At 38.6% G+C, this 26,546-nt stretch overlaps 3 protein-coding genes across 3 annotated transcripts in view; 2 read left to right on the top strand and 1 right to left on the bottom strand.

Moving 5' to 3' along the window:
* Positions 1-7,809, bottom strand: part of LOC122078124 — a 49,081-nt gene extending 41,272 nt beyond the window's left edge. The window contains exons 1-6 of the mRNA XM_042643986.1: positions 7,416-7,809; positions 6,741-7,310; positions 6,314-6,689; positions 5,141-5,285; positions 4,975-4,994; positions 4,774-4,855 (exon numbers count right to left, since the gene is read on the bottom strand). Of these exons, the coding sequence (XP_042499920.1) occupies positions 4,774-4,855; positions 4,975-4,994; positions 5,141-5,285; positions 6,314-6,689; positions 6,741-7,310; positions 7,416-7,809 (1,587 nt within the window). The remainder of the gene's footprint in view (positions 1-4,773; positions 4,856-4,974; positions 4,995-5,140; positions 5,286-6,313; positions 6,690-6,740; positions 7,311-7,415) is intronic.
* A 2,417-nt stretch (positions 7,810-10,226) lies between these two features.
* LOC122078123 (protein virilizer homolog) lies at positions 10,227-18,914 on the top strand. Its single transcript, XM_042643984.1, has 8 exons — positions 10,227-10,274; positions 11,302-11,690; positions 14,723-14,906; positions 14,985-15,063; positions 15,172-16,541; positions 16,674-17,468; positions 17,561-17,632; positions 18,558-18,914. Exons 1-8 carry the CDS (start codon positions 10,227-10,229, stop codon positions 18,576-18,578), a joined length of 2,958 nt encoding a protein of 985 aa, XP_042499918.1. The 3' UTR covers positions 18,579-18,914.
* A 3,449-nt stretch (positions 18,915-22,363) lies between these two features.
* On the top strand, positions 22,364-23,203 carry LOC122078122 (dof zinc finger protein DOF3.5-like). Its single transcript, XM_042643983.1, has one exon. The coding sequence runs from the start codon at positions 22,364-22,366 to the stop codon at positions 23,201-23,203; it is 840 nt and encodes a 279-aa protein (XP_042499917.1).
* The last annotated feature ends 3,343 nt before the right edge of the window (positions 23,204-26,546 follow it).

The raw sequence follows: 26,546 nt of genomic DNA, 5'->3' as shown, positions 1-26,546 counted from the left end.
GTTACATGGAGATTCAATGTCATATGACCAAAAAAAAAAAAAAAAGTCAAAATATAGGTATTGTAAGAAAATGATTAATTCTAAAGGTGCCACTAAATTGAAGCAATATTTGGCTGGTCGGTACAAGGATGTTGCCAAATGCCCCCAAGTTCCTTATGAAGTGCAAAAAAAATATTGCTAGACGTCTACAGGGTGGAAGGTTAAAGAGGGCAGAGAAGCAAAAGTTAGATCAAGAATTTAATGAGGTTGCCTTAGAGAGACACCCAATAGCAGTGGATGCTAACTAATGTTTTCCAGTGGGGAGTGGGTTTGATGGAGGGAATCGAGTTCGCCAGGTGGTAGGGCAGCACAAGCCACCATCTTTAGTGAACAATTCCGGTAGAAATGTAGAATGTGAAGAAGATCCTTCTTACTTTTGGGCCAGTGGTAACTGTCTTGAGGTTAGTAGACTCCGAGAGGAAACCTACCTTGCTATATGTGTATGCTACAATGGAAAAAATGGAGAAGGTGAGAGCATCCATTCCTAAGGGTGCAAAAGTCTTACAGAAAAATTATTAAGGAGAGATTGGAAAAACATTTGATGCATCCACTGCATAGAGATGGTAAGTTTTTTAACTTAAATTTAATCTACGTTAAAGTTACTTTACATTCAACGAGAAGTTGTTCATGGAATTTACAGCATATTATCTCAATCCTAAGTTACTACAAGTAGAATCTAGGAATGGACTATACATTGCCACAAGCAGTAGAACTTGTGGTGGCAAAGTTGGCCCCTAAAGCTAACCTATAGTCAAAATGCAATACTGAGGTGAGAGTCATTTATTCAAAATTGTCCTAACTCATAGTCTCTTAAGTCCTAAGGAATGCTCTATTGTGTATTAATTTGTATTAATGTTTAAAATATGCATAGATAAAGGAATTCAAGGATGCTAAAGGGAGTTTTGATCGTGCAACGGTAGTGGCTGGAAGATAAGGTACTGACCTTGGTGAATGGTGGGTCCTTTATGGGAAAGATGCACTTGAGAAAGATAGCAAGATAGCAATTAAGGTGCTCTCCCAAACTTGTTCTGCATTAGGATGTTAGCGCAATTGAAGTACATTCTCATTGCTCCACCCCAAAAGGTGGAACTGACTAGGTCACAAAAAGCTACAGCAGTTGGTGTTTGTGCATTACAATATGAGATTGAAGATGTAACACATATGCCAAGGCATGGAGGGTAATAATGAACCAATTGAACTTGCTGACATTTTTCAAGAGCACTCAAATAAGGAGGATCCCCTACACCAATGGGTGACGGATCGAGGTGAGCCACTTATGGATTAAGTTGGGGGTAGGCCCGACCCTGTGGTAACTAGTCAGATGGATACTGACGTGGATGATGATGTCTCAAGAGGGCCGTGAGCTTTCAAAAATACCCAAGCCTTTCGAGTCTAATGCTTCCTGTGCTGATGTGGAGCCTGACACCGTTTGGTCACATTCCAGTGATGATGATGATGGTGTGGGAGCTACGGGTGGTGCTAGTAGTAGATCTGTAGTGATGGTGATGGTGATGGTGATGGTGATGGTGATGGGATGATGGTGGTAAAGATGGTGGTAAAGAGGGGACGCGCGAGAGGTACCATTACACTGAACCGGAGCTGATGCACTACACAGGAGAGACTGAGTTCACTAATGCCATACAAGATATGGACCATGGTGCACATGCCCCCACACCCTACAAGAGAGTCTCACGTCGTCGATTCATATCTGGTGGAGAGGAGCCTAATAGCATAGAATTTATGGACATCTTGATTAGGAGCCTGACTGACACTCTAGGAAGCAGCTAAAGTATGAGAGTGGTATTTATGGAGAGCAGTTGCACGCACCGCCAGCTATATATGGCACGAGCACCACCGGTTTAGACTATAGTTATTATAGTCAGTTTGGTCAGTTTGGACACCTAAACGCCACCTCTTTCCCCTCTGCCTCTGAGTATGAGGGTCAAGCACACTCCCAAATTGGATTAGGTTTTGTGGATAGCATCTTCAGGATTCCAGCCCCCTAGCCATACATGCCGGTGCAGGTTCCAGTGTGAAAGGCACCATCCAGTAGCGGCGGATCTCAATCCATCTCATTTAGTTTCAGAGATATCTACCCAAGGCTACGGTACCTCTAGTATGTTGCTAATGATGTTTATAGGACTGCTTTGGAAGACATCGAGTATTATTTCCGGCATACTATGACATGGCCAACCTTTGTAATTCAATCTAAGCAAAACATGCTTTGACATCAACAACAACAATATGGTGGTTATTATAATGATATGGCCTGGCACTCATTTCAGTAATAAGAGTCTAGGCCTCTACAATGAGTCTAATACATCTATATGTATTATATAATCAGTACTGTACGACCTATGTTGTTATGTGGCTTATTTTAGGTCATTTCAAATTTTCAATGTATGTGAATGTGACTAAAGAAAGATGTGGCATTGTGGTGGATAAAGACCTAAAAAACGATGTTGCGGATGTTAAAAGGGTTAGAGATATAATTTATCCATAAAGCTTATGTTAGATAAAGAGGTGGTCAACATAATCAGCGTGTATGCACCCTAAGCAGGGTTGGATGAAAGTAGTGAGTTACCATTCTGGGAGCACATGAATGACTTATTGCATGGTTTTGGTTCAAAGGAAAAGATAATCTTCGGAGGAGACTTGAATGGTCATGTTGGTAGAGATAGGAGAAGTTATGAAGAGGTTCATGTAGGTTACAGAGTTGGGGAGAGGAATGAGGATGGGACCTCACTATTAGACTTTGTGATAACCTATGACCTACCAATTGTGAACATCTTCTCTAAGAGTGAAGAACATTTGATCACCTACAAAAGTGGACAACATACCAGCCAAATCGACTTCTTCCTTACTAGAAGGTCTGACAGAATGTTATGTAAGGATTGCAAGGTTATACCTAGTGAAAGCTTAACGTCTCAACATAGATTGCTGATCTTGGATATGTACCACAGTGTGTTGAAGCATAATCCAAGAAAACCTGTTTGCCCTAGGGTAAGGTGGTGGAGATTGAATGGAGAGTCTTTGGGATCCTTTACCAATAAAGTGGTGAAGCAAGGAAAGTGGGATTTTGATGGAGATGCCAACACGATGCGGACTGGGATGACAGATTGGTTTTAGGGGTGTCTAATGGTACTCGGTTAGCCCCTAGCAAGACTTGGTGGTGGGATGAGGAAGTGCAAGCTGCCATTAAGCTCAAGAAAGACAGTTTTAAGATTTGGCAAAGGACGAAGGAGGCCAAAGATCAAGAAAGGTATAAGGCTATGTAGACACCCAATTTTGTCACCGGCCGCTACCCTCACAGGCTGCAAGGAATGAGGCAAAAAAGAGTGTGGGGAAAGCACAAGTGAAAAAATATGAAGACTTGTATGACAATTTAAACACTAAAGAAAGGGAAAAACATATTTACAAGATAGCTAAAATCCGAGACAGGAAGAGTAGAGATTTTGACATTGTTTGTTGTATCAAGAGCGAAGATGGTAGAGTTCTTGTAAACAATGATGAAATTAACAGATGGATTGAGTATTTTTGTGTCTTACTAAGTGGAGACAACACATGAAGGAGTAATGAGAGTATCCATTATAACAATAGGCACCATAGATATGTCCAAAAGATACGAGCGACTAAGTTAAAGATGCCCTGAAAAAGATGAAAGTTGGTAAGACACCAAGCCAATTGAAGTGTGGAAGGGTTTGGGAGTGTGTGGCGTTGCCTAGCTAACCAAGTTGTTTAATAAGATTATGAGCACAAGAAAGATGCTTGATGAATGGAGAAGTTTTGTCCCAGTCTACAAAAATAAAAGCAATATTCAGCGTTGAAAGAACTATAAAGGCATAAAACTTACGAGTCATACTATGAAAGTATGGAAGAAGGTCATCGAAGCCTGCATAAGAAGAGAATCTAGAGTCTCGAGGAACCAATTTGGTTTTATTCCTAGGAGATATACGACATAAGTGATTTACCTTCTACGAAAGCTCATGGAAAAATAAGAACCTACAAAAAGGATCTTCATATGGTCTTCATCGACCTAAAAAAGGCCTATGACAGATTCCCCCGAGAGCTAATGTAGTATGCATAGAGAAGAAAGGGGTGTCTAGTATGTACATGGACATAATTAAAGACATGTATGAGGGGTGTTATATAATGTGAGATCTATGGGAGGTCACAAAAGTGAGTTCCCAATTACCATTGGGTTGCATCAAGGAACAGCTCTAAGTCCCTATCTGTTTACGCTTATCATCATAGTTGTCATGGCGTCAAGGCGAACCAAGGCGCTGGAGGGTTGTCTAAGCGCTTAGGCGAGAAGGCGCCCGCCTTAAGGTGAATAAGGCGCCAAAAAAGACGTTACTATTTTTTTAATATATCTATAATATCTAGTATAACTGTACAACAATGATATACTTAATTTTAAATTGCTTATAAAAAATCAAGCCTTTAAGTTATATCAAAATACAAGAAGCACGACTTTAAGCAACATCAAGGGAAAAAAGTACACTTTAAGCAACATCAAGAGACAAGAATCAACATTCAACATGAAATTCATATCAATGCAAATTGCAAGGTGATATATTTTCTAACATGAGAAAACACAACAAAAAATAAAAAAATTATTCATAAAAAAAAAGCTATAAATAAAACAAAAGGCATAACAACATATAATTCCTAATGAAATATTATAAATAATATAATATTTAACTATTTAAGTATGTAGTTAGATATACTTACCTCTATGATGCCCAAAACAAGATCCACAAAGTCCATCATAGACCATGAGTCCATGAACCATGATATTTTAATGTTTGACCCCCTGTCAATCAATACGTATAAGTTAGTGATACTAAAGCACTAAGCAACAAGAGAAACCTTGTTCCTTAATATATGAGTCATAACTCATGATAGGTTATAGGCTATGGGTTCCAATCCTACCTGGGGAGAATTAAAAACACCTAATGGAAATTGAGAAACATAAAAATAAACCAAAATGCTAAACTTTAGTAAGCTTTAAAGTATAAATTTTAAAACAACAAAATAAACCATCAAGCTAAACTTTGTTCTTGTTTAACCATAATCAAGCTAACAAATCAACATCTACTTCTTCTCCCTCCTGTTGTTGTTGACTCATAGAATCAGTTGGCCCATCACCAAAGTCTTCTTCAATATCTTCATCATCACGCACCACATCGTCGACCTCTTCTTCAACTTCATCATCTGACGATTCCTCAATAGTGGCCCTCCCCCTACCACGATGTGTGTAGCAAATATTGGTTGCACTTGTTGATCCTTGAGCCCTCCTAGGTAAATTACGACCCCCCACCGATGTAGATGCACCAACTGCTCTATCAACATCTCCCTATGTGAGGTCGTCTCCAGGATGGACTAAATCTCCATCTTCTTGCTCCCCTGTTATCCATTCACTACTCCAATTCATTTCATCAAGAATTAATGGATCATAATTGCTGCCCTTTTCCCTTCTTTCTTGGAACCTTGAATGAAGCCGACGATTATATTGGATATAGACTAGATCATTCAAGCGCTGATGTTCTAGTCTATTCCTCTTCTTGGTGTGAATCTGAATCCATAAATACTCTTTATTTAAGTCAAGAAATAGATGTAAAAAGTATAATTACAAACTAATATTTAAAAAATACGTACAAAATCAAATGTGCTCCAATTGCGCTCACAACCGGAAGCGGAGCAACAAAGGCCTAATATGCGTATTGCATATTGTTGAAGTGTAGGGGCCGAAGATCCATGTGTTTCCCACCAAGAGACTATATATAAGGAAAAAATTAGATACACATATTGTTAAATACTTATTAAAATTAAAAAAAAAAAAAAAAATACTTAGTACTTACTAGGATCCAATGCTCCTTCACCGGCTTTCCGTTGTTTAATAGCCAAACTCCTTGAAAAGCTACCTTCACATTTTCTGTACATTTGAGACTCACGTATGATCTTGTCTTGCACAGCTAAGTCGGGCACCATTCTTTCAATAACTGTCATGAATGCATCTTGTATTTTACATGATTCTTCAAAAGGGAGTCTCTCATCATTGATGTAGTCAAAATATTTGCTAGCATTTAGGTAAAAGCCAGCAGCATATAAAGGTCGATCGATTTAGACCTCCCAACGGTCATCAATAATTGCTAACACCTTCTTCCATGACCGTTCTTTGTTGGCAAAATTTACTTTTATCCTTTTTTTTGCTATTTCCATTGCCAAATAAACTTCAGGCAATGCAGGCCTCTCATCACCATCTACTAACCTCAAGACAACTAAAATTGGTTGGGATGCTCTTAAGCAATCTAGTACACTGTTCCAGAATGTTTGTGCAAGTATTGTCTCAAGTACTTTCTTACCTGCCTCTGTCTTGGACAACTTAGAACTATTCCAATCATCAAATACAAATAATTGCTTCAAGGCATCCTTGTTCTTGTACAAACTTTGTAGTGTCAAGAATGAGGTAGCAAATCTTTTAACTCCAGACCTCACCAGATCTATTCCATTTGTCTTTTTCCTCAAAGCATCAACGAGTTTGTAATGTCTGTAGATAAAACTTGTCATTGTTTTTGCCCTCTCTATTGTTGTTTTATAAGCTTTCAACTTGCCAATATCTTCTAACATGAGGTCCAAACAATGAGCTGCACAAGGAGTCCAATAAAGCTTACTCCGTTTTTCCATCAACATTCTACCAGCTGCAACATAATTAGCTGCATTGTCTGTAACTACTTGTACCACATTATCCTCCCCAATTTCTTCAATTTTACTATCAAGCAGCTGAAATAACATGTCTGCATATTGAGACTCACTAGATACATCTACAGAGCCCATAAAATAAGTCCCCAATGGACAATTGACAAGGAAATTAATCAAGTGTCTACCTCTCTTGTCAGTCCACCCATCATACATAAGAGTGCACCCGTGCATTTTCCAATAATCTTCATATTTCTTCTTGATATAGTCAATCTGAGCTTTTTCATCCTGTAGCAAGGGCACTCTCAACTCATGGTAAGAAGGGGGCTTATATCCTGACCCAAACTGCGCAATGGCTTCAACCATCTCCTCAAAGCTCCTTAACTTGACTGTTTTGAATGGGATGCCAGTTTTATAAAACCATTTTGCAACATATGCATTAGTTTTCTCTCTGTCTGCATTTGATCTTAAGCTGCTTTGTATTGTTGTCTGGGTAGAACCTTTAGACCTCCTCTCACCAACTATTTCTTCAGGAGTCCGTCGAAGATAAGAATCTATCGGACCCTTTACTGCCACTTATGTAATAACATTAGCTTTATTCCGTTTAGAAGATGTCCCAGAGCTTGGCACAAGGTTCTTTATTGAGGAGTCTATAGTTGGGGGCCTTGGTGCACCAGACTGGAGTTGCCCTCCACTTTCTATCTCTTCAAGCAAATCCTCTCCCTGCTGATGATCAACAGAATAATCCTCATCAAATACATAAGGCTTCCTCTTCTGATTTCGCATGATAGCTTCATGCATCTCTCTAGCGATTGCTGCAATTGTTTTTGGGCACTTTGATATATCTCCATACCCACCAATTAAATGTTGCTTAAGCCTTTTGATTCCTCCTTTGGCATCTTTTCCACAAAGTGTACATCGCACTAAGTTCTTATCATTAAGATCTGGCAAATATCCATACTTCCACCCGGGGTCTTTTGATTTGGCCTTCCTAGTTGGATCTTTGCTTGGATCATATGTTGATGCTCCAGTGCTAGCAGATGGCCCGCCACTACCACTAGTAGCCATATCTATTTGAATAAACTACAGTACTACACAAACATAAGGAACAACAACAAGAGAAACTAAGTAACAAAAAATAAGAAATAAAAATGAGAGAAGGCATTGCACTAATGCACAACAGTCAATAGTAGTAAAAAAAAATTCATAAGAGAAGAAGCATTGCACTGCCACTAATGCACTCTACAATCTAAAAAATAATAACTAATGCACTACAGTCTATCTACAGTAGCAGGGAAATGCACTAGCAGGAGAAGAAGGAATCATGCAGTAGTAAAAAAAATTCATAAGAGAAAAAGCATAGCACTTATGCACTAATGCACAACACTAATGCACAATAGTAGTAATCATGCAATCATAAATTCAAAATACAGATTACAGTCTACGTCTACTTGCAGGGGAAAAAAAAAGGAAACACTAGCAGAGAAGCAGAGAAGAAGTAGAAGAAGCATAGAAAGAACCGGTAGCCTCCATAAGAAGCATTCGAGAACAGCAGAGGGGAAAAGAAAAGAAAAAAAGCAGATGCAGACGAAGAAGAAGCAGAGTAAGAAGAGAGGAAAAAAAAACCAGCCGTAGACGAAGAAGAAGCAAAGGAAGAAGAGGGAAAAAAAAACTCAGCTGCAGACAAAGAAGCAGCAGAGGAAGAAGAGAAAAAAAAAAACAGTCGTAGAAGAATGAAGCAGAGGAAGAAAGAGGAAAAAAAAAGTCATAGACGAGAAGCAGAGGAAGAACGAAGAGGAAAAAAAAAAAAAAACATCGTAGAGGAAGAAGAAGCCCAGCAGGAGAGAGGAAAAAAAAAAAAACAGTCGCAGACAAAGAAGAAGCAGAGGAAGAAGAGAGGAAGAAGAAAAAAAAAAGTCGTAGACGAAGAAGAGGGAAAAAAGAAAAAAAACAATCGTAGACGAAGAAGAAGCATAGGAAGAAGAGAGGAAAAAAAAACAGTCGCAGACAAAGAAGCAGAGGAAGAAGAAAAAAAAACAGTCGTAGACGAAGAAGAAGCAGAGGAAGAAGAGGGGAAAAGAAAAACATTCGTATACGAAGAAGAAGCAGACTAGCAGAGGAAGAAGAGGGAAAAAAAAAATCAGTCGCAGAACCAGAAGACGAAGTAGCAGGGAGGGAAAAAAAATATATTACATACCTAAATTCGAAACAGAGGAGGGAACGATGGATTTCAGCCAGGTCCAACTTCAATCTCAATCGGTCGGTTGAATCAATGAATCCAAAGTTCTCTAGGTTTAGAGGCGTAGAGAAGTTAATGGCAGAGAGACTTCACCGGGAGAGAGAAACATGGAGGGTTTTAAATTATAAGCCTTTCATGTTATATTTTCCCCCACCACCAAACCTTTTTTTTTTTTTTGTTCACTTAAGGGGGTAAAATGATTCCATGCATTTCACACCATTTAAAAACCTGTACTTCATCAAATGAAAAGTTTACAATTAGAATATAAAAAACAAATACTTAAGTGAAAGTAAAAAAAAACACACACACACACACAAGGCGGTCGCCTTGCCTGCCAAGTCGTCCAAGGCGACGCCTTTTGGACTCCTTAATACCAAAGGCGACCGCCTTTCCTACGTAAACAATGGCGTCCCTCGCCCTGTCCCTAAAAAAACGCCTGGACGCTTGGCGACGCCTTGACAACTATGATCTCCATTCCAACCGAGGGGTTACATACGTATATAAGAAATCTAAGTCAAAATAGAAACCTACTCAACCAGGAAAGTAATACTAATACAAACTAGGAAACTTGAAACAATCCCTACATAGCTAACCAATAATACAACAACAACAAACTTAGACTTATCCCAACTTAATGGAATTGGTTACATGGATCTATACAAAACAAGAAAAGTGGAAGAGGGGGTGGGGGTGAGAGGAAAAGATGAGGCAAGAAAGATGAAAGTAGATAGATGAGAGTAAGTGGAAAGAGGCACAACCAACAGGTCGGGAGAATCTCAGCTAAATAGGTCGGATTCTTGGATCCTAGCCCTCCAAAAGGCTCTACAAGCTCATACTTGGGACAAGATTGAGACTATGCATGATGTTCCTCACCACATCGCCTATTGTGCCCCTAGGTCTTTTAGTTCTTTCAATCTAAATTAGGTCACTCCTTATTGGGGTGCCCTCATGCCTCCTTTGAACATGGCCATACCACCTCAAATAACTTTCACGAATCTTATCGTAGATCAGGGCAACTCCCAAATCAGCTCTAATATGCTCATTCCTTTCTAACTAATAATAAAATAATAAAATATTATTTCCTTTACTCTCATTAGATCAAAAGCCTGTTTTGGGACTGGTTTCCAGATTGGGTCATGCCGCTCCAGCCATGGTTATGCCACACTGCCACTGCATCAGGGCTCCAACTTACCTAATTCAATGAATGAAGTATGGCTTTTGCCTCCATTGTTCTGTCAGATTCTGAATGAATTGCTGTGACAGCAGTGAGACCATTGGTGATATGCTGAGGGAGGTTGGTGAACTTCTAAGCTAGGTTTGGTGGGATGCCTACTCTGAGGATCAGGTGGGATCCTTTATTCATATTTTATTTCTTCATTATTCAATCAAAACCAAAAAAAAAAAATATCTAGTAAATATCTGTGCATCCCTCTTTTCAGTTTTCTGGTTCCTGCTTATTTGTTCTTGTTCATACCCTACTAGCTGGAGTTTCCATTTCTCCATGGTTTATATCTGAGATTTCAAATCAAACTTCAGATTTGAGAATTGTATTGTATTCTAAACACATCTACGGTTTCAATTTTGATTTTGGTGTAGATGTCTTAGAGCTCTACTTCAAGTAGGATTCTTTGCTCTACTTGTTTTGAAGATAAGATTCTACTTGCTGTTCCAGATTTATAGTCACTTATTAGATCTAATATATGGTCATTGTTCTACTCTTTTGTTGGCTATCCTATTGGACCTTTAAATTTCTGTTTTATTGTGGTGCTGAAACCTTAAACTCTAGATCCTTTTGCCAATAGGATTAGTCCATAACTCCAGTCTAACCATCCAATTTCAGTCGGATTTCGAGGAGTTATTCTAGGCCATTAAAGTGATATTTGACAAGAATTTCATTCTCATCTGAAATTTTTCATTGTTATTGAATGTCTTCTAAATCTGATCTTTTACCCTTCACTATGCTCTTGTTTTCAGTCATCCTGAACCTAATCCCTTAGGCTTCTATAAATCCACCAGCCTTCTAAGACAAATACATTACATAGGCTACTTAGGGTTTTGGGTTTCCCTGCATCAAATCAGACTAACAGACTTTATGACATTAGAAGCAACTAGTGTAATTATCTTGCTTGGTTGTTTTGTTCTGCTGGTAGTAAACCCTTGGAGAACAGGCATTAAAGATTGTAGAGAAATCCTGGTTTTGTGCACTTCTACTATGCTGTTTCCACTACAGCACAACACCCCCCCCCCCCCCCAAAAAAAAAAAAAAAAGGTTTTGACCATTTTATTGTCAGTTTGATTTTTTTTTTAATGCTTATTTATAGGTATACCTAGTTTGGGGATATTCATTTGTCTTATTTAGATCATTTTTCGTTCTTTTCCAGGCTCTACCAGTTGGAAGGGAATTAGTTGCTTGTTTAACAACCTTTAAAGAATTAGCTTCGTTCAGTGAGGGTAGAAGTGCTTTTATGTCCAGTTTTGCACAGCTGAGAGCTCCTATTTTTGAGAATCTTGAACCAAAAAGAAGACGTGAAGGCGATGCGAACGATACTCTCCTCGATGAGTCTGGTTCGATTAAGCATCCACCTCTATTGTATTGTTGCAGAAACTTGTTGAGATCAATTGATGCTAGGGATGGTCTGTTACCCTACGCTGTTGACGCTGCAAGGGAATTGTTTTCAGGTGCTCTATTTCTCTGCATGGAAGGTAAAAAGTGAGTTATTTTCTTCATAACTGGTAATTCTCTTCTGATCTTATTTGCTTGCTGACTAGTTTCGGTGCAAAATTACTATATTGGAATCTAGTCATGTGGTGGAATCAGATGTCATTCTTTGTGATTACACTTGTTTCCATCTTAGTTTTGTATGAATCAACTGCCTACTGTGTTTGAATTCATATATCCAACATTGAGCCATTAAATTTTAGGTCATTTAGATAGTCCTATTTGACTACCCTATAGCTTCAAATATAATTTTTTGGTTAAATCTTACTGATTTTCTTCCCAATCCTAAGTTGCTATCACCATGCCAGCAGGCAGCTACTATATTAAGACTGGTTGCCAAGTTAATTTCACCAGATGATCACATACTCATTTTAGATTTTCTTTCTAACCTATGCAGGTTGTTATTTCTATATGCAATTGATCTGAATCCGCTATTTGAATCTTTTTTTTGTGCCCTGAAGTTTTGATTGGCTCTATTTTGTAATATTTGTGGTACATCATAAATCTTAAGGTTTCCAAAAGCTGTGGTGACTACATTGCTGGCTTACTCGTATTCCTTAACCATTGCTTTGGCTAGCACACAATGATTTTGGAAATTTCTTTTCTTTCTATTTCTTTTATAACTATGATAGATGTTGTTGAGAAAGGAAAAAAGTTCAACACTAATCCATGAGAGAAGTGATGAGCTGAAAATTAGGAATAACTAACTAGGAAATTTACCATGAAAGGACTTGGTCCATAAGAATGAGATACTGAAACCTTAAAGTGGAACCAAAAAAATAGATGGTTATAAGAGGAAGGTACGAAACCTGGTTCACCACTTTTGGCTTGACAGTAGTTTGCATATTCCTGCTATAATTAGAAAGTCTTACCATGGGTCTTGAAACCTAACACACGGGATGTTCTGTGGCTATCAGAAAGGTATAAAGTTTTAGTATCGGGAGGGTGATTTTAAGAGACATATCGTGTCATATCAGAGAGACACAAGCATAGTTGTCATGGCGTCAAATCGATCCAAGGGTGGAGGAGTGGCTAATTGATTTGGCGATGAATCGCCCGTTATGGCGTTGCCATGGCGGTCAAATCGCCCATGTGTCATTTTTTTATTTTCTCTATTTTCTAAAGTTATTTAGTATGCTACTTTTTTATTTCCCCTATTTTCTAAAGTTATTTAGCATGCTACAAGCCTACAATATATACCGTATAACATATAAAACCAACATGAAGCAACATTAGATATCAAAAATCAACATAGCCCTATCAAAATCACCCTGCATTTTACAAAAATCGACCGCCTAGTGAATCAAGCGTGACCTGGCGTCCATGACAGTGCCATGGCGACGCCTATCAGCCAATGGTGACCGCCATTTGTGAGTCACATAAATCGTAGCACTGCCATGAACTTCTTTTTTAGCCAGGACGCCAAATCGCCGCATTGGCGACGCTTAGGCGACGCCATGACAACTATGGACACAAGATACGCTAAAGAGGCATGGAAATGGTCAAGAAACATATAAAAATGCTTAGGATATATGCAAAATATACTTTTGAAACATAAAACACTATAAACAAGGAGAGTTTCCTCCATCGTGGGTGAGGGAAAAGTACACTCATCTAGGTGCCATTAATTCCCCCCCCTTCCCCAAACCATAGTATGAAGTCAATAAGACCCCCCATTTTTCCTTGATACCCTTTGCACACCATCCGAACCCTTGGTCAAGAAATTCTCACTTGACCATGGCTGAAGGAAAATGCTTCCAATAAGTAATATGTAAAATATATCATGTATAAAAGGGAGAACAAAGTATGATGAGCCAAATGCATTTAACTGATTATATATAAAGGATGAGGTTTCTTCATTATTAATACTTTTTTCTTGGGTATTGTACCGGCACCGTATATTGTATCAGTACCTTATGATACGATACATATCTGTTAGTATCGTAAGATATGGAAGGATACTTAAAACCTTGGTTATGAGATTGGTCTCTGTGTGAATGGCTTGGCTAGAACACATGTCAGACTTTCATCTAAAGCATCAGGGCTTTGGTGGTTTGTGCCTGTTCTTCTCTCCTGGTTTTTCTGAGGACTTCTATGGTTCAACCTTTGCATGAAATTGAGCAATAACCATTTTTTTGGGAAGCCTTTAACACCAGACAGACTGGAGCCTCATGCACTGGGATTCTATGTTTTTTTTCCCTTGAACACTAGACAAACTTCATTTCTTATTTCTAAGATAAACCCAAGATTTACGAGAAAAATCATCCATAAAGGTAACATGTAACTAATAAATAGAGATGATGGGTGCGAGCTTCCAAATCATTCAACCACCTGATATTGGTCACATTAGCTGGTCTCTTAGGTACGTAGTCTTGGAATTGTTCAAGTTCCTTCTACCAAGATTTTATTTTTATTTTTATTTTGGTTGGATTTCAACTCCTTCCGAAACTGAAATATTTTGGTGAAAATTCAGTAAATTTCAGAGATCTCAATAAATTTTGCATATAAATTTGGAAGGTCATTTTGTTTTGGTGCTTGCGAAACCGAAATATTTTGATAATTTTGGCAGAATTTCGGTGAAATTTTGAACCTTGCCTTTCACTCATGACATAGGGAGTCATTGGTTAGTGCAAGTGGCTTCTCTCCCTGCCTCCCTGGAGTGTGCTTGAGTTTTCCTGCTCTAACTAATAAATTCTCTCGGTAACTCTAGTCTCCTATTAATTGTAGTGCAACCAACCAAAAAGGTATGCTGATAAGTTGAATTTCACTTCTATAGAGAGGCTTCTTTTTCTATTGTATCATTCTAGCTTAGTTTGCAGTTTTTTCCATTTTATTTATTCATTCACTGCCTTGGTCTGAAACCTTTTCTATCTGCAAACTGGAGGTCGGTTATTTTTTGAGAAGCTGCATCTTGAGTTTAGTTTTGGATTTTATAATGTACATACCGACATCATCTTGTATGGGATTTTATGTCAAAATGTTTTTCCTAAAAGTCATCCAACAATAATTTTGTTGTTGATCAGTTTTAACATGGAGGGCGTTGCTGTGTTGAAATGCCTTTTTGGGCTTCGTCATGATTTTGATGGCACTGATGATTTTCCACAAGAGAAATCCAAGGATTTAGAGGAACTGATAATTCTGTTAAACAAAAGGTTTAATGAGGATGAAAGATCAGTTGCTTCAAATCTGAAAACCACTTTATTGCAGGTATACATTTGGTTTTCCATTTCATGCTTCGTTTCTTAATTTTGCTTTAACTCACAGTGTTTTCTGTGCACTGTGCAGACTGTGGAATACGCAAAATCAATATTGATATTACTGCAAAAGCCTATTGGCTCACTTAAGGTCAAGGATATCTGTTCTGGTGAATGTTTTCCTCCATCAGCAACTGATGTTCTAGTACATTCAAAAATACTTTCACCTTATCTGTTGTTTCCTTCTCTGACAATGAAGAGTGTTCTGAGTGATGAAGTTGGGTCATCACTGCCACGGATCAGGAAGTTCGACATTAATGCTGAAAAGGCTGATGATTGCTTTTCTTTTGGGGGACTTGTGGACAAGTTTCTCTGGGAATGTCCTGACTCTTCATCTGATAGACAGCAAGCTCTTCCTGTAAAGAGGAAAATGGCATCAATAGAAGGCTCCAATAGGCGTTCCAGGGTTGAAGGTTCAGGTTCAGAGGTCATTGGCTTGAATGCATTTTCGCGGGGATTGGGGATTCCAGCTCCCTCTTCTGGTCCTACTCGCAGGGATACCTTTAGGCAACGCAAACCAAACACCAGCAGGCCTCCTTCTATGCATGTGGATGACTATGTTGCTAGAGAAAGAAATGCAGATGGTACAAGTAGTACCTCAAATGTTGTAGGCTCAATACAGCGTGGGGGATCAACCAGTGGTAGGCCTCCATCAATTCATGTTGATGAATTCATGGCAAGACAGAGAGAGCGTCAAAATCCAGCGATTATGGCAGTTGGGGAGCCAGCAGCATCAAACAAAAATGCCCCTCCTGAAAATGAAGTTGATTCTGAGAAGTTCAATAGATCTCAGCAGTTGAAAGCAGATCTTGATGATGATCTGCAGGAAATAAATATTGTGTTTGATGATGAGGAGACGGAATTGGATGATAGATTATCATTTCCCCAGCCAGATGATCTTTTGCAGCCTGCCCCAGTCATAACTGAAGAAGGTTCCCCCCATTCAATTGTTGAAGAGACTGAAAGTAATGTAAATGAAAGTACTCAGTTTTCTCACTTGGGTACACCACCAACATCCAATGTTGATGAAAATACACGAAGTGAATTTTATTCTTCTAGGAGGGCAGTTTTACGATCTGAGATGGGATTGAGTCGAGAAACAAGTGTTTCTTCAGTTAAGTACATGGGGCCAAATGGGGAGAAAACATTTTTCCAGGAGCAATCTGATGAGACGAAAAGTACTATTCCGGTTATGCCCTCTGGTGGGTTCAGTTCTGCTGCAACAGCAAACATGTCTGGATTTCCTACACCCTTCTATAATAAAGGTTCTCCTGTGCAATTACTAGGTGATTCTAGGGCATCTCCACGTAGTTTCTATCAGAGGGACAGTCCTCAACAACCTGTTAACACTACTTCGGCAACTGGATCTCAAGCATCTTATGAACAGAAACCACTGCTCAATCAACCCCCACTACCTCCATTGCCCCCTCCACCAATAGTCTCCATACCCTCACTGACAGCTGAATCTGTTCAAAGTCATTCCTCTCCATTTGGTCACTCTATGAGAGATCTTCTACCTCCACTTCCAACAGGATATCCATTGCAGGCATTTGATGGTAGTGGCCCCAATGCTGTACCGACTTTCCATGTAAGAGAAGACAAACCTTCAGCTAGTTCATCAGAATCAGTAAATCACTTACATAAATATCAACTCCAAAAAGAACATGTATCTGCATTTAACAGCAGTTCCACACAATTAACCGCTCCCTCTCCTATGCAGGATTCAAAGTATTTTTGGGCTTCTGTTTCTTCTTCAAGTAGGTTAACTGATGAAATCAACACTTCTAGTGGATCTGGCAGACCACCTCCGCTTCCTCCTACTCCTCCACCGTATTCAGCTACATCTGTTACACAATCATCTTTAAAGTCTAATACCCAGTCATCAGGGTTAAGTCAGAGTGGTGCTGGAACCACCCAGGTTCCATTGACATCTGCCATACCTTTAACTGATACTAGATCCAGTAACTTTTCTGCATCTGGAGGCCTTCTGACTTCTTATTCACCACCTCCACCACCTTTGCCACCATTGCTGGCCAGTAGGCCTACATCTGTTCCTGGAAACTTTTTTATCAGTACGCCAACTCAGCAACAGGGCCAAAACTTGTCTAGTCTCTCACATACCATAACCAGTCAGCCTTCCATTCAGTTGGCTCAACCTCGTGTACAGTTACAACCACTGCAACCTCCACAACCACCCCGTCCACCCCATCCTCCTCAGCACATTAGGCCACCTATACAAGTTTCACAACAGCAATCAGACCATGGGGTGTCTCTGCTACAGAGCCCTATTCAACTGCAAATGCAGCCACTACAGATGCCGCAGGCGCATATTTCTACTGTTCCTGTTTACTATCAACCCCATCTTCCAGAACACCTTTCACAACCTCAGCAACAACAGGTTGAATATGTACAACCTCAAAACCTGTACCAGCAAGGTGATAATTCATCCCAACAACATCAAGATTCAGGGATGTCACTACTGCAGCAATACTTTAGTTCTCCTGAAGCAATTCAGGTATTTGTTGGATATTACCCGTGTAAAGGTAACTCTGTTATGGATTTGATTATTTTCCAGTTCTCGTAATTTTCCTTTTCTTTTCTTGATAGTCTTTGTTGAGTGACCGGGAGAAACTTTGTCAGCTTTTAGAGCAACACCCAAAATTAATGGAGATGCTTCAGGTATGATCCTTGTTTGTTACTAGGTCAAATTGTCTTCTTGTCACCTTTCTGTTTGTTCTCTTACTATTTAATTGGCATCGTAATGTTTTAATTTTCAAATAAAAAATCCCTTGACTTGCTTTAAAATATACATGCCAAGCTAACAATCATTTTCAATCCGAACCCAAGTTTGCCAGTCAATACATTTGTGAAGTATGGGAATATAGGGGCATGAGTCTTACTTTTGTAACTTATTGGAATCATACAAGGGTTAGTAAGGTTAGTAGTGTGTGTTTGATATTGAACTATTTTAAATGTTTGCCTCAATTTTTAGTCTCTTACCATTTGCTAAATTGAACAACTTTTATACTTTAATTCCTTCTTTTTTTCTTCTTTTTTTGGGGTGGGGGGGTTGGGGGGAGAGGTTACGTCATGATCATGTTGCCTTAACTGCATGTAATGATTTTTTTTTTTTGGCACTATTTTTGGTAAAAAAAAATTGGCTTAAAGATAATTTTCAATTGGTTGGATTGCTATGTTCCATTACAGGATTATGGTCACATGCTAATTTTACGCCGTATGAAACATGATGGTGCCTGCCAGAAATTGGGGGTCTTACTACTGTTTCATTTTCATCTCTACTCCTTAGTGTTAGGTTAAGCAAGTAGAAAAACATAATATAATTAACCATGAGAAAAATCAATAGGCCTTTGCTGTTTCCTCACACCCTTAAACTTTGCCAGGTGTTAATCACTAGTATTGGTCATCACCAAAAAAAAAAAAAAAGCACTAGTATTAGTTACTCTGTCACTTTCCCTGTTTTTTCTGTTTGTGTTTGTGTGTGTTGTTCATATCACTTTCATTAGATTGCGCAGTAAGATTTGATTGTTTACTATCACCAAAAAAAAAAAGAAGTAAAATTTGATTGTTTCTTCTGGATGATCAGGATCGGCTGGGCCAACATTAACAATGTGATGCCAAAGATGTCAATTTTTCCGCTTGTTTCTGTTGAAGTTATGTTGAGTCGGCTCCTTGGAGATTCATTTACCTAGGAATGGCAACCAATGTTATCTTCTGGTCACGGATGTATTGAACACCATACGTGATTTTTGTACCCATGTACATTATGTTTGAATAGATGGATGTTTATATATATATATATATATATTTTCTGTATGAGAATTTATTTACTTCTTTATTCGTTTATTTATCAGGAAAGGCAGTGGCTGTGCCAGTGAGTCGGTCACCTATTTCTGCCACATGGAATGATGATCTAATGATAGATAGGAAATTTCTGGAGTTATTCATGTGTCGAATTTAGTTACTATCTCAAATGTATGCTTTTTTTTTTTTATTTGAGTAATTTTTTTTTTTTTTTTAGTGTTTTCGTATAATGTTGATGTTTAACAGCACATAATTAGATGATGTTGTGGATCTTAAATCCACCTATAGATATGCAGTGGTTCACCATTTCACTGCCTGCCTAAATAAACTCGACTGAATGTGGGCAAGGCAATGCACAGACAAAGGCCACAAACATCAGTAATTGGCAAAGATACAGAAATGAAAATGAAGGTAGGAAATCAATGCAAGTACTAGTGTAGGGCAAGAGGATGGTGAGTTGACATGGCATTCCCTACCCTTGAAATCATGCCGAAGTTTAAGGTTACAGCTTAAACTCCTCTTGTGTGGGGGTGGTGTGTTCTGAAGGGTGATCCCTTGGTGGACTCTTGGATAGGACTGTAAGGCCACTGCTACGCGAGGTGAGTACTCTGGCTGGGGTGCACATTTTAAATAGTAAATAGACCTTTTTGACATGAAGCAAACCTTGTCCCTTGGTGATGTGATTATAGATAAGATGGGACTCAACAAACTTATTGATAAATTTAAAAATACCTTTTCTCTTGGTCATCTAAAAGTATTTATAGCAAAAAACCGAAAATGTAATTACACGTTTACTAGTTTTACACCATATCTATTTCTAAGAAGAAAAGTTCTTCCTGGACTATTTTTTTAGGTTTTTTCTACACCAGCATCCCCTGGGGTGCAGCCTCTGTGGGAGGTACCTTTTCAATTTTTTTTCCCTTTTCATCAAGGATACCTCTACATTAAGTTTTTATCTTTGGAAAGACGAAAGTTTTCCTTCACTAGTGGGGGAGAAATAATCGTATCCCCTCACCACCGGTGATGTGACCATGTGGTGGGATTCCGAATGAGGTTCATGTTTATTCCTTAATGGTACTCTTTTATCGGTTTATAAGGAATCCTGTTTCTCAGGTTCAATTTTTGAAGCAGAGGCAAAAGCTATGCGACAACAACTCTATCAAGCACATCGTTTGCAAGAGAGACATGCTGGTCGGACAAACAGTTTTTTTTTTTTTCCTGTAGTTCCTGTTGTAAGTAACAATAATTTCAGAGCGGTTATTCTCTGTAGTGAGTGAGCCAGTGCAATAAGCATCGAATGACTGAGAGCATCTGATCATGTATCCTGATGGTAAATTCTAGTAACAAGTAACCATGATCATTCTAATACAGCATGAAAAGTCCTTTTTCGTGGAGGTGGGTACATTTTTCCTTCCTATATGCTTATCCTTGGAAATCCAGTCCCAATCAACAAGCAAACACTCCCTAGTTGGTCTAGTCGTGGTTAGTAAATTAATAATAATAATAATAATAATAATAATAATAATTAATTAATAATTGCAGGAGTTGTAACCAAGCACTACATAAGAGACATTCGAAGCTTTCAGCCTTGGAAGTCATCCATCCTCTCCCCTCTTCTCCTATGGATGTTGAAATCTTGAGCTTACGTGATCCAAGAAAATTTAGCCCATGATCCGAGAGCCCTCATAATCACCGCCCCTTCGAAACCAACTGTACTTTTATTAAAAACTGATCATATTAAACAGTTCTAGGATCATACAATAAATAAATTACCAAAAAAAAAATGAAACAAACAGTTTTAAGAATGTCATAGGCCCACTTATCTGACGCGTTAGATTAGTCATAAGGAAGTTTCTGATAAGTGATTGAGTTGTGTTCAATTTACTCCTTAGCCAAAAGGGTTCTTATTATATTATATAAAAATTTTTGTAGGTGTATTTAAACTTGTTATCTTCGTTTGACTACCACTTGTTTTATTTTTAAAAGTTCTTTAAGTTTAAGTTAGGGATAAAAATAATTTTCTAATTAATTTGAGGATAAATTATAATGGAATTATTTCATTATTAAAAATTGCCATTGTCTTTGCATAATTTTTAAGTATATATATGAATTGACATGATTTATCCTTATTTAAAAAAAATAATATATTAAAAGATAAAAAAGTAAAATTACAAATTATTTGAAACCTTAAAGGGACCAATCAGAAAATCCCATAAATAAAATACCAATTATATATATATATATATATATAAATTATTATTATCCCTTTATGGGCTATGTATAAAGGATCTAACATCCAATTGATGAAAAATTAAAAATTAAAACACATTGGCTTGAATATGGGACTTATTTTCTACTAAATGGAATAATCAAGTTGGTTATCAATTTGGTATTGGTTTAAGGACCATTTGGACCAAATAAAGAAAAATAAAGCCCTGATAAAATCGATTAACATATATATGCTTTAAACCTTGTTGCTTTTCTATGAATATGAAAAATCGAGATCAAGCTGATAAAATATGGTTAAAGAAATTGATAACCGATCAAAATCAATTGCACAGATAGCTGGCAGTTTTAGTGTGGCTTTAATTGTGGGTCGAGTACCTTATTGTTCTATTTTTTGTCTATTCCATATATTTTTGTACAAAAAGTTTACTGAAATCAAATGGAACCGACCATTTGACACCCCTTAGACACGATATGCATTCGCATTCTCTATGTAATGTGAGTAAGGAAAGGTCGGGCAAAGATAGATACCCCCACCGTTAAGAATTTGTTACCCTTAAATCCACCTTCTAAGAATTGCTAAGTATTGAAAGATTGGGATATGAGAGATTTCTTCCATCAACGATATGTAAATGGTGTTTTATCATTTTAATGGGACTTTTGACCTCACCCAACATCTTTTAAACCAAGGTGCATCATGTACGATCGTGCATAAAACTTTTTATCAATAATAAATGTACATTAGAGAGGAATTATAGGCGTTGACCCATCATCTACAATATATTTAATTTTTCCCTATCTTTCCTAAACCATATTTTTGTATGGTCCACGTTAGAGGACGACTTGTCTCCAAGACATCCATAACCTCTCCTGCACGTGTACCGGGAAATGGAAATGCATTCCCTACGTCACTTCTATCCAAGACCTCCCAAGTTCCCAAACAGTTATTGCTACACTTGATCTCCCCTTCATGGGTTTCCAATTTAATTAACTAAATGTTAAATGTAATTAATTAAATCTAATCTCTCTAAACTAAGCTAAGCTAAGGCTGTCTCCTACATTAGGGAAACCAAGTTGAGCCTCTCAATGCCTTGCACCCACATCTTCCTTCTCTCCACCAACCCCTCGATGACACATTTCATGAACATAGACACCCAATTTTAGCCTACGGAGGTGTTTCTCCTAATCTTATTTCTCTCACGTTAATGCATGATCAAACCCATATGCATATGATGCAATCAAACACGCATACCCATGCATGTGAGTCCCACATCACCACATGCATGCACACGTATGCACATATAAGCCATGGATGCCTCCCTTTTATCCCACAATGTAAGGGACCAAGCTCGAGAGAGAGAGATGTTGACACAAGGTGGTGAAGGGTTTCTCCCTCTTCCTCCAAGGCCATTAGTGATGGATAGGAAATGGAAACCCAATGGAGAATTAGCTCCAAATTGCCCTAGATGTGATTCTTCCAATACCAAATTCTGTTACTACAATAACTACAGCTTGACACAGCCTCGTTACTTCTGCAAGAATTGTAGAAGGTATTGGACTAAAGGTGGGTCCCTTAGGAATGTCCCTATCGGCGGTGGTTGCCGGAAGTATCGTCGAGGGAGGGTGAGGATATCAAGCACCTCCACCACTTATGGTGGTTCTACCTTTCTTGATCGCTCTAGGCTTCCTTCGGATGCTTCTGTTGGGAATTTGTATCAATCGGATTCAAGCTCCATGGCTACTTCCGGTGAACGTGATGCTTCTACCATCGATCTTGCACTGCTTTATGCTAAGTTCTTGAATCATCAACCGGCAGATCAGTCTGACCCTAGACTTGTAATGCCCGAACAACTACCACAGCCACTGCCGCCGCCGCCGCCGCCGCCGCCACTGCCGTCAAATTCTGATCCTCATTTCCAAGTTTTTATAGGAGAATTTGACATGAATCATAAGTTTATGGGTTTAGAAAGTAATTGTTGTGGATTGCAACCATTGGCCACTGAAGATGGGGTGGTCCAAGACATGTTCTGGTCGAATCCTTCTCTTGTTCCACCTCATCCTCCATTGCCCAACTCTAATTTTCAATGGCAGGTGACACACACGCAGAGGTTTGAATCTGTAGCCGAAGATGAGACAAGTTTTTATTCAAACCAAGTAAATGGTGGTAATAACTGGAGCTCCTTCGATCTGCCTGAGTTGTGAATTAATTAATCCATCTCCTGGAGACCCTTGAGTGCAATTTAGAGGTTTTGATTTCTTCTTCTTTGATATACATACTTCTCTGCCATTATTACTTTACTGTTATATCATAAAGCTACAGATAGATCATGGCTTGTATAATGTAAAACTTTTTCTTCATGAAAATAACCGATTTATGGCATGACTTCTCTGAATCTGATTTTTGGAGTTTTCTATGGTTGAACCCTAGAAGAAGAGAATGCAGCTCCACCACCGTGAAAATCCTACATTGAAGTGTGTAAGTTGAGAATTTTTTCGACCAATAGGAATAATATATGGTAGAGGGTGGATCTTGGTGCAACGGTGAGGTTGCTCTATTGTGACCTAATAGTTGCAAGTTAGGAAACAACCCTATTTACGAAGCAAAAGTAAGGCTGCTACATTACGAGTTTATGACTCTTGCCAAACTCTGAGGCAAGGCTGCGTACATTATGAGCTTATGACCCTCCCCTGACGGCAGTGGCAAGAGTCTTGTGCACTCAGTACTTATTTATTTATTTAAGAATGATGATATATAGTAACTAACCATCTATAAACCCTAAACCCCTATCCAAGTGAGAGACGGTTTGATGCAACTACCTAAAGCCAATATCTTTTACTATTTTCCAATGATAATGTAAGAAAAGGCATCTCAAGGGCATGCATATTTACAAAATGAAGGTAGTGAAAGTACAATGATATGAAGAACTTATTGAGGAGGTGGTTCATTCCTGAGTAAGTTGCAATTGATCCAAAGCTCCCTTGGTTTGCAACTGCTCCAAAGTTTATGATTGTCTCCTTTAATTCATAGGAGGCAATAGAAGGTTGCACTTAGGAACAATTTGATTTAACATTTTTCTAAAGAAACTGCCATGATTCAATCCTTGCCGATTAAAGTAATACATAGATACATCAGGCAAAAATTGTTCCATTTAAGATCAAGACCATAAAATTTGAGATCAGTCTTGGGATCGGTCAAGGTCGATATTGATCTGGATCACCTTGAATTGGATCGTATCAAACAAATTTACCTTACTTTTCAATAAAATCATTTTTATTACCATTTTACTGCTTTGCCTTATTAGTGGATTGGTTAGGATAGGGAATCAGTTAGGGGTGCAAATTCAGCTTTGAGTCTGAAGAAGGTCTGGGTTGAAAATTTTTCTGGCTATAAGTGAGGGCCGGGCCGGGCCAGGATTGAGGCCTCAGATTGAGCTCGGCCCAGTCCAGCCTGATCCAGATTTAATATAATAAGTAATTAACTAAATTAAATAGATATATTCATTCCTCATCTCTCGCATTAGTCAAAGCCCTAATTTGCACAAAATTTCGTCGCTAAGGTCTCTCCGGCATCCTTCCCTATCTCTCACACTTCAACAGTCTAACTCTTATCAGAGCTTCCAACGGTTCAACTTTATCGCATTTTCTCTTAATCTTTTGGTTTTGCTAAGCACATTGAAACAACTTCACAACAACCTCCCTGGCTTACTTGAAGTCTTAGAATTTTGAGGATAAAAAAATAATCTTTGTGAGGTAAAAATGCTTAGAAGGAATAAAAATAAGTGAATTTTTACTCTCTATAATTCAGAGTCAATAAGGGTCAGCTTGGCCTTGAATGGCTAAACACGGTTAGGGTCAATCAGGGCCAAGTTGGCTCGGCTTGATCCAATCAGGGCAGGTCAAGGTGGATTTGTCTGGGTCAGGGTTAGGCTTGGGTTGAGGTTTAGGCCTTGAGTCGGAGCAGATTCGGGCTTGGACCCAGTTAAGGAGACTCAGTGTTGGCCTAGCCCAACCCAACCCTGTTAGAGCTCTAGCCAGGATCGATCAAAGCCAATATCAATCCAATCCAACTGATACATGTTTGTAGATCCTAAAACATTCTTCCCCAAAAATCGAGAATTGATGTTTTGCCACAATCTTGGAGTTCCCTTCTCTTAGCGAGACAAGAGTAACGAGGACTCCAGTAAGCCAAAAATTATTGAACTGCAGGTTGATAAGGGTAAGAAATTAGTTTTTGTAAGAATCTGTGTTGAAATTTCATTTGGCACATTGATATTAGGGGTAGTGTTGGGTAATTGCATTAAAATTTCTTACAAAATTCAAATTACAATACATAGCTTTTGCAGTAGAAACTATGTTGTTGTAGTGTTGATCCTTAGCTGATATGAGATGAGGAGAAACTTGAAATAGATGTTGAATCACCACCACAACGACTGAAGAAGCTTCGAATAGAATAGAGGTTGAGTCACACTTGTAGTGTTGCCTTTAAGGTAATTGATGCCCTCTACTGCCAAGAGTTGTTCTGCACCTCTATCTCCAAGATAAAACAACCTCCCACTAGAAGATGAGATAGTTCTTCTAGTCCCTTCTAGGAGCAAAAAGCTACAGCACAGCAGCCCCCCTCTCACCATAAACTAGAATTAAAGAAAATGGAAGGAAGAGAAAGACTTGTATGGTTACAAAAAGTGGAAATGGATGGAATGTCAATGTGTGAATGTGTCTCTGCAAGGTATTTGGTCGGGTTTGTATAGATCCAAAACTAACCCTTGCACCCTATTGGATTCCCCAAGAGTAACCTCCAACTAATGGTAAGTTAATTGGAGAATAATGTCATATGGACATGAATTGGGAATTAATTCAATTTATTGAATCAATCCTAATCATTTCCTTAGCCCAACTCCTCACTCATGGTAGTGACCATGAATGGACTTTAGGGCACCCATGTAATGACATTGACCATTTACCTCCATTTGGTAATAACCTATGGCATTAATTAATTCTCTTTGCCCACCTCTCCACTCATGGTAATGGTCATGAATGGAATTTAGGGCTCCTATAGGGTGTTATTGACCATTTTCCACTACCTTGACCCCAAGGGTCCCACACCATAACTAGATAATCAAAACACATAAAAGGAAGACTTCATTTTAAAACTCAAATATAATAAAATTGATATCAAATCTAACAATCCCCCATAAGTTTCAAACGACCCAAAGGACACATGTGTTGTGACTGTATTAGACACTATAGGACGCATCGTTGTAGGTGTCTTTCGGACTTGAACCTACATTAGGTCTAATGAGTCGCGCCACAGAGTACTAGTAGAGTCAGACTCCTTGAACCTTTCCTCATTAGTGTAGCTGACCGAAACATCAACTACATCCCATAAGTTGACTTTTTGAGCTACCCATCATATACTCACTTTGGACTTTTGAACTGGCCATGTCCCTTACCTTGGACTCATGAATGTTTAGAGAACTTGCCTATAAGTTCTCATTGGTGGCGGTCACATCCCCTACATTCACTTAGGTTAGTTCCCGATGTGTAT

Source organism: Macadamia integrifolia, chromosome 5, assembly GCF_013358625.1.
Source record: "Macadamia integrifolia cultivar HAES 741 chromosome 5, SCU_Mint_v3, whole genome shotgun sequence".
Taxonomy (NCBI): Eukaryota; Viridiplantae; Streptophyta; class Magnoliopsida; order Proteales; family Proteaceae; genus Macadamia; species Macadamia integrifolia.
Note: the sequence above shows the minus strand (reverse complement) of the source record. Positions and strands in the feature narration are given on the sequence as shown.

Coding starts and splice junctions, on each gene's coding strand:
- LOC122078123 (XM_042643984.1), top strand. CDS start 10,227: ATGAATTGCTGTGACAGCAGTGAGACCATTGGTGATATGCTGAGGGAG. Junction 10,275..11,301: donor TTGGTGATATGCTGAGGGAG/GTTGGTGAACTT, acceptor GCTTATTTATAG/GTATACCTAGTTTGGGGATA. Junction 14,907..14,984: donor TGAAAACCACTTTATTGCAG/GTATACATTTGG, acceptor TGCACTGTGCAG/ACTGTGGAATACGCAAAATC.
- LOC122078122 (XM_042643983.1), top strand. CDS start 22,364: ATGTTGACACAAGGTGGTGAAGGGTTTCTCCCTCTTCCTCCAAGGCCA.